Source organism: Mchenga conophoros, linkage group LG15 (genome assembly GCF_057382185.1).
Source record: "Mchenga conophoros isolate Kocher_MC1m ecotype Shallow Benthic linkage group LG15, M_conophoros_male_GT1.1, whole genome shotgun sequence".
In the NCBI taxonomy this organism is placed as follows: domain Eukaryota; kingdom Metazoa; phylum Chordata; class Actinopteri; order Cichliformes; family Cichlidae; genus Mchenga; species Mchenga conophoros.
The window spans coordinates 35,761,435-35,773,009 of NC_140540.1; the positions used below are offsets into that span (position 1 = coordinate 35,761,435).

The 11,575-nt window shown below is 40.2% G+C and overlaps 1 protein-coding gene and 1 long non-coding RNA gene across 2 annotated transcripts; both read left to right on the forward strand.

The window, feature by feature from the left end:
- The first annotated feature begins 8,073 nt into the window (after positions 1–8,073).
- On the forward strand, positions 8,074–9,823 carry LOC146558798 (uncharacterized). Its single transcript, XM_085245915.1, has 4 exons — positions 8,074–8,113; positions 8,170–8,289; positions 8,453–8,802; positions 9,701–9,823. Exons 1-4 carry the CDS (start codon positions 8,074–8,076, stop codon positions 9,821–9,823), a joined length of 633 nt encoding a protein of 210 aa, XP_085102041.1.
- LOC146558799 (uncharacterized) lies at positions 8,966–9,635 on the forward strand. The gene is made up of 3 exons (XR_014888739.1): positions 8,966–9,065; positions 9,143–9,356; positions 9,438–9,635. It is a non-coding gene; the product is annotated as an uncharacterized LOC146558799 (long non-coding RNA).
- Positions 9,824–11,575: the final 1,752 nt, after the last annotated feature.

Genomic DNA, 11,575 nt, shown 5'->3' on the forward strand with positions numbered 1-11,575 from the left:
CTCTTGGGTTTCTGAGCAGTTTCCTGTTATAGCTCTGAGAAAACCATCTGCTCACAACAGCAAACATTTTAGCACTTTAGGCAATACTTGTAATTTCTTGTTCTGTGAAACTTTTTATTCTGACACATTTAGTATTCTTTTTTTCTATAGCTGTCAATTTTCAGGTTACAGTTAACATTTAAATTAAATAAAACACCTTTGTTAAGACTGATAAATCCAACATAAAACCCTTTCAAACCTCAGCTCCAGTAAACTGAAGCCATTGAGCCATTGCTTGGTTTGTCATCATTTCTGGAAAAAAGGTGATTCATGGGTGTTAAGCTCTGATGCATGCAGCATTCATACTGACCAGGTGGTGTTTACTGTTAGTGTAGAGGTAAGTTCTTCTAGTGTGTGCTATCAAGAGTAGTTAGGCAGGTAAGTTACGTCAAGTAAGAGTTTAATCTTCTTAACAGGAATCCACAGAGAAGTAGGATAAAGAGAGGACTGATTGCATAACTAGGTACAATAATGTAGGCTGATGTAACAGCCTGGTCCCTAAATTCCCAGCAGGATTTGAGGAAATGAAGACTCTTGTCACACACTGCCAGGAAGCAAGAGAGGAATGGCTGGAACAGCCAAGTCATGACAAAATAACAATCCAAAGCACTTTATTAACGGACTGACAGACTAGCATTAATATCCACAACAATGCCAGCATGGCTGAAAGAATGAGTCTATAAAGTCCAGTATTACCTTCATTGGCTTTTACTCCCTACATTTTTATACAAATATTTTTACTTTCTCCTGCTTGAATGTTCAAAACAGTATCCTTTATAGCTTTTATACTATAAGGCTAAAGTGTTACCAGAGCAAGTGCAGGTATCAGCACCAAGCTAGCCCTACAGAAGGGAGCAACATTTTTTAAGTAGCAGTTGGTTTCAAATGCCACATTCTGTAACCTCACTGAACATTAACAAACACAATAAAAACATTAAGAAAGTTGATACTGATGATGGTTTAAAGTGGAGCGTTTTCAGTCCGGTGTGCTCAGCTCTTTTATAAAACTCCCCGTTCCTGCATCTCTGTCTCTCTGAGGGGAGTTTGCTTGTTACAGCATGATCTCTAAGTTTCTTTTTCATTCTACAATACACTGTGTCCTGATTCTTTAATATTGAGGATAAGAACAAACCAACACTGTCCCAGATTAGTTCAGTCAAACAATGATTTTATTAAACACAATAAAATAAATGCTAAATGCAAGCCATGTTGCAACGATATATTTTCTTTTAATTCCACAACTGCCATACATCCTTTTACACGACAGACTCACTGATGGATCAATCTATGACACCCATAAAATTACATTTTCATTATTTCACTGGGTGAGTTTTGTAGAGAAGTCTGATTATTTTGGATGGACAGAGACAACAAATCAAACATCCAACAGATAACACTGATCTTTTTTTTAATGCTTTAAAGTTGAAGAGAAATGCTGGAGTCTGAAGAAAATGATCTTCTGTGTGAAGTTAGACTGGGCAACAGAGAGTTCACCCAGTCCAAAAGATGTGGGGAACAAGTCCAGGAGGGAATTAGGGTTCGGCAGAGGCGTAGTACACTCCATGATCATTAAATTTTATTTTATTTTTTTCATTTCTGTCCCTAGACAAGACACAATTGAGCACACAACTCTCCGTAAAACTGTTAATTAGTGAGCGTTCATTAAGTCTTTATGCTAAATGGAAATAATATTCTGGTATTCTGTGTTTTAACTGCTCTGTGGGCCAGGATCAGAAACTGCACAAGAAGTATATGTGAAAACTGATAGAGGACATCAAGTACTGGAATGAGTGTTTAAAACACATATCAAGGAGCAAAGACTAATCAAGACAAGTGAATAAAAATGTGACATTATTATTTTGACTAGATAGTTTTAGCAGTAAAAGGTTAACGTCTCAAAAACATGTGTAAACATGGTGACTGCTTTGTAAGGTTAGCTCTAACATCTCAGCCATAGATTAAGTGCAGTCCAGATATTAAACAGTAAAAATGTTGTTTTTTCTGAACCTTTCAGTTTATTCCTTTTATGTCATTAAAGCATTTGATTTAGTATTTCCCAAAAGATCATGATGACATAAGTCATTTGGCACAGATTTTACAAGGTCATGGGGGTAAATCCTGGCCAGGTTCATCAGTCTTTCTTTACAGACTACTAACCAAACATATTTGTAGTTGCAGAACTAATCATATCAGTATCCCCCTGATACTCAGTCAGTCCAGTCAGGACAATGTGGAAAAAATCCAATATTGTAGATCCTGAAGCCCCAGGTCTTCATCCTATTCTAAGTTAAACAGGATCTCAAGCACAGTTAGTGCATTCCCAGACATTCAAGTACATTCATAATTGTGTGTTTATCCTATTAGGTAGTCTTCTTTCTAGGATAAAGGTGTTGCAGACACTTATTCAGACAACATTTCAACATTCATACCTTTATTTAAGATCAGCTTTCACAGCAGAACAAATTAACTGCTGGTTTTAAGGCTACACCCTACTAACACATTTGATGATCACATTTCACTATTGTCTGTTGTATTACCATTAATGCAGACAGTATATATTTTTTTCTAATGCACAACCATCTGTGTCTGTTTTTTGAAACCAGGTACTCAAACACAGTTAAGCAGCATATGATTTTCCTCCTTCACAAACAAAATACCAACTGGCTGAAATGATCCATTTGTAGCATTTATGCACCCTTAACACCATACAAAAGCTGGTGCATGAATGTAGATATATACACGCCTATACATACTTCAAAGCAATTTTATTTAAAATAATCTAGTTACATAATAATCCCATCACTAGTAAAATGAAAAATACATCTGTATTAAATATGTTGGCATATACTGTTTACGTTTTAGACATCCCCAAATGGTGATGTTTACAGTATAAATGTTACATTGCATCATTTGATGGACTGAAGCCAGGTTTACTGTAATTAGGAACAATATCATAAGTTTAATTTCAGATAAATAAATATATAAATGTGCTGGGTTTTAAAGCAAGGTGCATTCATCCACAATACAAAGTTACCTTCCATATCAAAAAGCATGCATGTTATTGTCAGGTGCACGCTGCTGACAGATAGATAAAAATGTGTGTGATTTGTTATTCAGGTAGTGGATGGTCAATTTCATCCCTTTATCTTGCATAGATGTAAACAAATATTGCTGTATAGAAATATACAGTGACTCCCATATTTCCCTTCGATTCATTTACAATAACAACATCTTCGACTCCTTTATTTTAAGAATACTACTGCAGGGCAGTTACTACATATTAGGTGCTTAATTGTGTGCATTGTTCCTTGTGCCCACAGTTTGGGCAATATTAACCCATGATGGAGGAACAAAGCTTGATAAAAAGATAGATGAAAGAAAAAATAAACTTCTTTCAGCTGTTCCATATTCACCAAGGGTCACCACAGCAGGTAGCTCCACATGTTTGATTTGGCAGATTTTTACACCGGATGTCTTTCCTTTTTTTTTTTTATTCATGTTTTGGATGGACAGAAACATTAACAGATATACAACAAGGAATAATCATATTGTCAGTTCTCTGTCCGTTTCTTAACAACAACCGACAAATAAGGGCTAACAATAACTAAAGAAATCCAAAAGGAAGACCAACAAACAAACAAACAAAAAAACACCAGCAAAAACAAAAGCAAAAGGGGCAAAACACCCAGGTGCCTAAAAACCCCAGACCTGCTCAAAAATATCTTCTCTCCCTTTAATTCTTTACACAACCCGTTCATATAATGCCATCTTAGACATTTGTTCAGTCCATTCCCTGAGAGAACAGGGGCTGGATGACTTCCAGTGCCTCAGTATTATCCTGCATCCTGTTATGAAAGCCAGACGCATCCATAGTCTCTGTCTTCTGGAGAGGATACTGTTGTCAGGTAACAGACCCAGGACACACACAGCTGGAGACTTCGAACGATTAAGTTTAAAAATATCATTCACCAAGTTAATGATCCCGTCCCACAAATAATCATTTTTCCGGCATGTGTACAACATATGAACTAGGGTCCCGGCTTCCTCATGACATTTCCAACAGGTGTCATTATCCACAAGCTTCAGCCTGACTAATTTACTGGGAGTCCAGTAATTTCTGTGAAGCAACTTGTACTGGATAAGTTGAGACTGTGTTTCAGGTGAGCAAACATACCATGATGAAACCAGCTTCTTCCAACTGTCCTCTAAAATCTGAATTCCCAGATCCTTCTCCCAGCACTGCCTCAGCCCCCCCAAATTGGGAGAGTGCGCCTCTCTGAAGATCCTGTAGAATTTGGATGCCCTGATTCTATTAATGCCAGTAGCTGCAAACATCTCCTGAATACTAGATGGAGGGTCTGGGTTATTATTCAAAATGGTTTTAATACAGTATCTAAGTTGAAAAAACCTCCAAATTTCCCTTGGATCCAGATTAAATTCTCGTCTGATTTCTGCAAACGATTTCATGCCAGTCTGCCCAAATAAATCCCCCACCCGATTGATACCTGCCCTAGCCCAAGCCTCCCACCTGACCGGTTTCTTACCAATTAATATTTTCTTATTATACCAGATAGAGGCTCTAGAGGTAAGATAGGGGCTAATGTTGGTAAATTGGTGAGCTCTCTTGTATGAAAGCCAATACTGGATTTTTAGATGGTACTGGTCTTCACCTCTGAGTGAGGAAGGCCTCTAAAGATGAGGGAGCCACAAGACTTTCCTCAAACGCAACCCATGATGGCGTCTCCGTAAGGGAATTATGTATCTTAACTAACTGAGAGAGGGAGAAAGCATAGTGATACCAGACCATCTTGGGCATTGCCAACCCGTCACTATCTTTAGCAGCATATAGTTTGGACCCATTAAAAGATGGCTTTTGGCCTGCCCACACAAAACTCTACACACATGTATTATAAAGCTTTAGCAAATTATATGGGACTGCTATAGGTAACTTGAAGAAAGTACTGAAGTTTAGGAGCAATAATCATCTTCACCAAATTAATTCCGCCCAAAAGGGACAGATTTATTTTAACCCAATTCTGCAACAGCGGACGAATGTTTTGAATCACTGGGGAGATATTTACTTGCATTATGTTATCTAGACCAGGGGTTAAACCCTCGGGCATCCACTTGAACTGCCATGAGCTCCTAATGACTGGAGGACACAATTTAGAAATGGGCATAACTTCCGATTTAGACCAATTTATGGTGTAGCCAGAGATTACAGAAAAGGAATCAGTAATTGAGGAAATTGCAGGAACGGCCTGTTCTGGGTTACTTGAAATCAATAAAATGTCATCTGCATACAAAAAAGTTTTATGTTCTTCTTGACCCATATCCACCCCTCTGGTTTTCTTACATTCACGTAGTGCAATAGCCAAAGGCTCCAAAAACAGGGCGAAAATGAGAGGTGATAAGGGTGAACCTTGTCTAGTGCCCCGACTTAACAAAAAGGAGGGTGACATTATCCCATTGGTAGTAACTGTAGCCATTGGATCTGTGTATACCACCTGAATCCACTGCCTGAAAATGGGACCAAAACCAAATCTCTTCAGCGTATAAAACAGAAAGGGATACTCAACTTTATCGAAGGCCTTCGCTGCATCTAAGGAGAAGGCGACGACAGGATCTAAATTATTCCTGCTCTTCCAGAATATATGCAATAACCTACGTAAGTTATCTGCAAAGCTTCTGTTTTTCACAAAACCGACCTGATCCCTATGCACCAAACAAGGAAGGACCTTCTCAAGCCTAAAGGCTAGTATCTTGGAAATAATCTTTTCGTCCACATTAATTAATGAAATTGGGTGGTAATTCCCACAATGCTGTAGGTCTTTCCCTTTTTTATGTAATAACGTGATCACTGCCGATCGCATACAAGTGGTAATCTCCCCCTTTGAAACGCATCTTGATATACCGACAGTAGTCTTGGAGCTAATTCGCCCACAAACACCTCATAAAAATCTGATGGAAATCCATCGTTGCCTGGAGATTTGCCCAATCTAAGACTACCAATTGCCTGCTTAACTTCAATTAGTGTGATCTTACCTTCAAATACAGTTCTTTGGTCTTCGGACAGGCTGGGAATAGAAGAAAAGAAATCTGACAGCCTCTGTTCCTCCACCAATCCATTGGAGGTGTAAAGCTCCTGATAGAATTTAGTAAAAGCATCATTAATTTCTTTTTTACTGGTGGTCAACTTATTATTATTACTAGGAACAAAAATAGATGTTATAAGGTTGCTAGATTTTACCTGCTTAACACTGTGTGAACATTTTACCTGTTCTCTCCCCTTGTTAAAAATACTTTTGATTTAGGCCAAACATTGCATATTCTGCTTTTTTCTGCAGTATACTATTCATCTCAAATGTAAATTTAATTAATTTGTTCCACACTTCCCTCTCTGGGTGCAGCATGTGCTGTTTTTCGAGCTCCTTGATATCCTGTTCCAGCTTCATCAGCTTGTCCCTCTCAGCTTTTTTAATCAAGGAGCCATACTGGATAAGACGCTCCCTCAGCCTTGAAAGCATCCCAGGTCATTCCAACATCGTCAATAGAGCCCTCATTGTGCAACCAAAACTCCTTCATCATTTCCCTTATACATTCACAGTGACCCTTATTCTTCAATAATGAGTTATTCAGACGCCACCTAGGTGACGGTTTGATATTATCATTACCAGAAAGAACAAGGTCGATGGGAGCATGATCCGTTACAGCAATATTACCAATAGAGGACCCAATAGCTTGACTCACCAGAGAGCGAGACACCAAGAAGTAATCTATCCTAGAGTAGGTTGAGTGAGGATGCAAAAAGAAAGTATAGTCTCTTTCTTGAGGATGAAGAAGTCTCCATATATCTACCAGGCTCAGTTCCTCTGACATCACGTCCACCGCAGCATTTACAGGGTCCTTACTTAGTCCAGGACGGGAGGATTTATCCAAAAATACATCCCTGACCCGGTTAAAATCTCCCCCAATTACAATATTTGTATTACCAATAGTCCGCACAGTGTTATAGACTTCGTGAAAAAATTTATGGTATAAACCACACTTTCACAGTCTGCATCTTTATAGGTTTTTTTTCTGCTTTTGTTCACTCCTAGTGTGATTAAAAAAAACAATAACCGCAAACACAGAGCCCACTATTAGCTGCTTTCCCCCCTAAACAGTCAGTTGACTGAGAGAAATGCAATCCATTATTGTGAACGCTGAAGGAGATGTGCTCCATAGTCAAACTTATATTTCCTTAACTTACATCCTATGTTCTGTTTAATCCCTTTGAGGGAAAATTGGTTAAACCATTGCTCAACTTATGTCTGAATGACGGCAGATAATTCTAATGAAAAGGAAAATGACCCCGTAAGCACTTTGCAGCTGAGTTGAAGGCTCGTGGAAATAAGGTCAGGAGGTGTCCGGCGTGAGTATGCGTGCGGCCAGACATCCCATTTGGGACATCTGACAGACTCATCAGTGTAACTCAGGGTGTGAGCAGCAACTCCTGTATACTAAACAGAAGAAAAGTATTGGGTAGTGCTTCTTTTTTTTAAAACCGAGATTCCAGGGCTCATGCTTATATGGTTTTCTTTTATCCAAAAACAGGTTAGTTTAGCAATCGTGTAACTGTGTCCTTGACCTTTTTACCAGTTTGAGGAGTTCCCTGGTCCAGATATTTGGGATGGTTCAAATGCCGAGTCTCCAAATGCAAACAAAAGGATATTTTCCACTTTATATCTTGAATGTGTATAAATGAGATCGGATGATGTCCAATAAAAGTAATAAACAATAAATGTAAATCAGTTTTTTTAACTTTGCAGATTCATTTACCCACTCCGGTGAAAGCGATAAAAAAAACAATCATGACTTTAAAGAGATTATGAACAAAATGCAATACATTTTGTTTTTTACTACAGTAACAACTTTTCCAACTCTGATTCTCTGCAGGACCAACACGGACATCAGTTCAGACTGAAATCCAGTTCAGACGGCACACGCAACATGTTCAAGCTTGCACGGAGGCCTTTCATTAAATATAAGAAGATGGTTAAGGCGAGAGATTGCTATTCTGTCTTTTACATCGGTACAAAGGGAGGACTAAATGACATAAAAAAGAGAAAAGTTTTTTAAAAAATGAAGCTTTAAAACAGTTCAAGTATCTTTGTGTTTACGGGGAGAAGGGAATAACTGCGGCCGAGGCTCTGAAAAGAGACAGACGCTTCACCGATGACCTGGGCTACTTTGAGCTGGTTAACAAACGTAAGACTGAGTGCACAGACATAATAGATTGTCAGGACAATAAGAAATTCCAGATGTTTTCCACAGGGAGCAGATACGGAAATAAAAGATGTAGCCATCCCAGGGCAGTAGAAACCTCCACACGCATCAAATAATGCAAAGCGCAGCGGTGGAATGACATCAGTCTTAGATGTAGCACGGCAGAACGGATTGAGTCTAAAAATGGCAATCAAAGAAACGGGCAGCAGCATTGACCGTAAGGAGGTTTACGATCTACTTTGTCAGCAGTATCCGCGTCTGAAACGATGGATGGAGAGTAGATTCCCTAAAAATTATTTTCTGGAAGCACTGAAATACAGGAAGGAGACCTTTGGAAAGAGCCGACAGTCTTTTACCGAAATTCGCAGTGTTATGTTGCTGCTTGAACTGAGCGAGTCAGTTTGTCTCATAACTGGTTCCTTCATAAAGCAAGGCACAGGCTTTGTGCTATTTGACAACTTTATCTTGACCTACGCCCACTTATTCGACTACTGGGTTAAATCAAACACACCTAACTGGCATGAATTTGTAAACGTTACCATGGTCTTTAACTTTGAAGACCAAGAATCAGATTATGTCATACTTAAGCTGGAAACAGAGAAAGTGCCGCCAGTGTCATGGTCCGGGTTTTTCCACTCCGCTGGGTTCTACCTTCAGGCAGAGACTCCAATCAGCTTCCACACCTGGTTCCAATCAAGTCACCTGCATATAAGACCAGCATTCACAACAGACCTCTGCCAGATCTTCTGCTAACCCATGTCAGTGCTAGGCTGCGAACCCCTTGTGAGAACCCTCAACTACTGCTTTTCCCTCACCGTGTTTTTCTTTGTCATAGGACCCACCTGGCAGTCACGTTTCCCGAACTACTCTCATCTCCGCCTGGACGCTGGTTCTGTCATCTGGTTTCTTCCTCTCCACCATCGGACTACACCTGCCTGCCTCCCTGCCAAGTCCCTCACTCCACGCATATTCTGGATCCTCTCTGGACACTCCTCACCCGGAACCCCCTGGACACCCCTTCCTCGCATGACACTTTAAACCTGCAACGCGTAAGCCCTAACCTCCATAGCCTAATCCTGCAGCTGTGATTCACTGGACTGCCACTGACTACTTGTCTCTTCTCATTATAGTGACTGCGTACCTCCATCCAAGCCGCTGCCCCTTTTTTCCATCCGTGAAGTCCAGCACCTAGCCATAGCACTCAGTTTCATGTTCACAGTTTGGCCTCACAGTTCACAGTTCATAGCATTTCATAATTCATAGCATTCATAGTCTCCTGTTGTGTAATTTCACTAGACACTTGTAAATAAAGCACTGTGTTCACGCCCGTTTGCCTCCCTCTGTGTCTGCATTTGAGTCCACACCCACAGCCGGGCCCTCTCGGCCGTAACAGCCAGGGCTCCTTAAGAGATTTGGGCCTGTACCTTCAGACAGCGGGGCCTGTGTCATCGGAGGAGAAGTGAAGAAAATGAGTCCTACGTGCGTCATCGAGAAAGAGAAGCGATCTCAGCACTGACTCAACAGAAATCTGCTGCGTCACCCCCCTGAACTCTCCATGCCCCAGGAACCCTCCCTCTTTGATATTTGCTGGAGCCACAGCTGTAAAAGCTGCTGGTCATGGTATCGGTTTGGATATCTGGTGAGAGCGAAACATGAAGATGAATCATCAGAGCCGAACAGGTGATGGAGAAACAGGTTTACCTTTTAGGTGACATGAATGAGTTGAAGGAAAGTTATGAGCTGTTTCTGAGAGACAAATGACACCAGGATCCTTTTCTAAGTAGCTGACAGCTGGTAACTGTGCAGGGGCAGCTCTAGCAAAGTTTTGCCAGGAGGCCAGGTAGGGCATTAACAGGGAAAGGGGGGCAAAAGAAATACTTTTCTTTCTTATTCTCATTTAAAATGTCTAGCTTTTATTAAATAATTATCTGAATCTTACAACCAAACTTTTTATCTGATGTACAACGTATAGAAATCATACATATACCAACAAGACTGTGTACATCACTGTCAAAACAGCGTTTGTTTTCATTCAAAGGCTTTATGGCTTTTCCTATAATACCTGGTGGGCCGGTCTCTAGTCAAAATGCCCGGGCCGATTTTTTTGTCCCACTCCAGCCCTGGGCACGACACGCAGTGAATTAATCTGAGAGGGTGCAATAAAAAAATAAATGGCCGGGCCAGCGGTGCACATCGCAAATTAGCTCACATAGACACATTTGTTGTACCGCTTCTTAATGACAGTATCTTAGCTAACACCCCCAACTACCAGATTCAGCTTGTAATTGGCTAAAAATCACTTAGCCTACTGGTGAGAGGGACGTTGCTAGCTGTCAGTTTTTTCAAGCGATATTGAAATTTCCACATTCCAACACTTCAAATGCTTCAGGAGCTCTCCGCTCAGCGCAGCAACTGTTAATATAGAGCATTACTAAATTTATTGCTAATGCAATTATATGGCACATTGACTTCTGAGGAAATTTTAGATGGCACTTGTCATCACAAAGGTTGCCTACCCCTGCTCTACATGTATGTTCATGTAAAAGGAATGTCCCATATATAGGGCTGAGTATCGTCTGTCACTCGCAAGACTTTATCAAACGTGTAAGCATCACAGCAGACGCCTTTGTGTCAAAGTAGCTGAAGATAAAACACAGAAAAACATGAAGGTGATTTTTCTGGCCTGGGATTTTATAAAAAGTATATCAAAAACGAAAGAAAACCATTAATCAACATATGAACATTACCTATGAAGTTACAGCGGTTTTAGTAGAGACACGGCTAAGCATTTTGCATTTTGCATAATTTTAAAAAGTTTCAATTTGTTCAGTAGCCCATTGAACAGCAGAAATTATGTTTTCTTTTCGGAAGTAAGTAAAAGGAAAAAACAGTGTCCGACAGTGCTGTAAACAATGGTAGACTTGTGCGTAACAAGCAAGCGAATAAAACAGATTTTCAGACGGGAAACTGTTCTTGAAGTACAGAGAGAGCAAGAGGGAGAGAGCTGTGCATGACGTGTGATTTTATCGTGTTGGAAGCAAAACAGTAAAAGTCAGAGGGAGTCCATGACAGTGTTTATGTAAAGCGTAGTTTGGATCTTCTTTTGCTGCTGGTTTGGTCAATATTGTTTGGAGAGAGATAAAATTATCAGCTTTAGAATCAGCGCAAAAATTGCGTAAACACAAAGCGCGGATCCGCCAAAACATCAGAATCAGCGAGCTGTCAGCTTTCAGCCCCGACCGTGTCTGTGCCATCGGGTGAGAAAGCC

Excerpts from the sequence above, each read along its gene's own strand:
- LOC146558798 (XM_085245915.1), top strand. The coding sequence starts at position 8,074 with ATGGTTAAGGCGAGAGATTGCTATTCTGTCTTTTACATCG. Across the intron at positions 8,290-8,452 it reads CTTTGAGCTGGTTAACAAAC|TCTTAGATGTAGCACGGCAG; the intron begins GTAAGACTGAGT and ends GAATGACATCAG. Across the intron at positions 8,803-9,700 it reads CCCACTTATTCGACTACTGG|CCAGGGCTCCTTAAGAGATT; the intron begins GTTAAATCAAAC and ends CGGCCGTAACAG.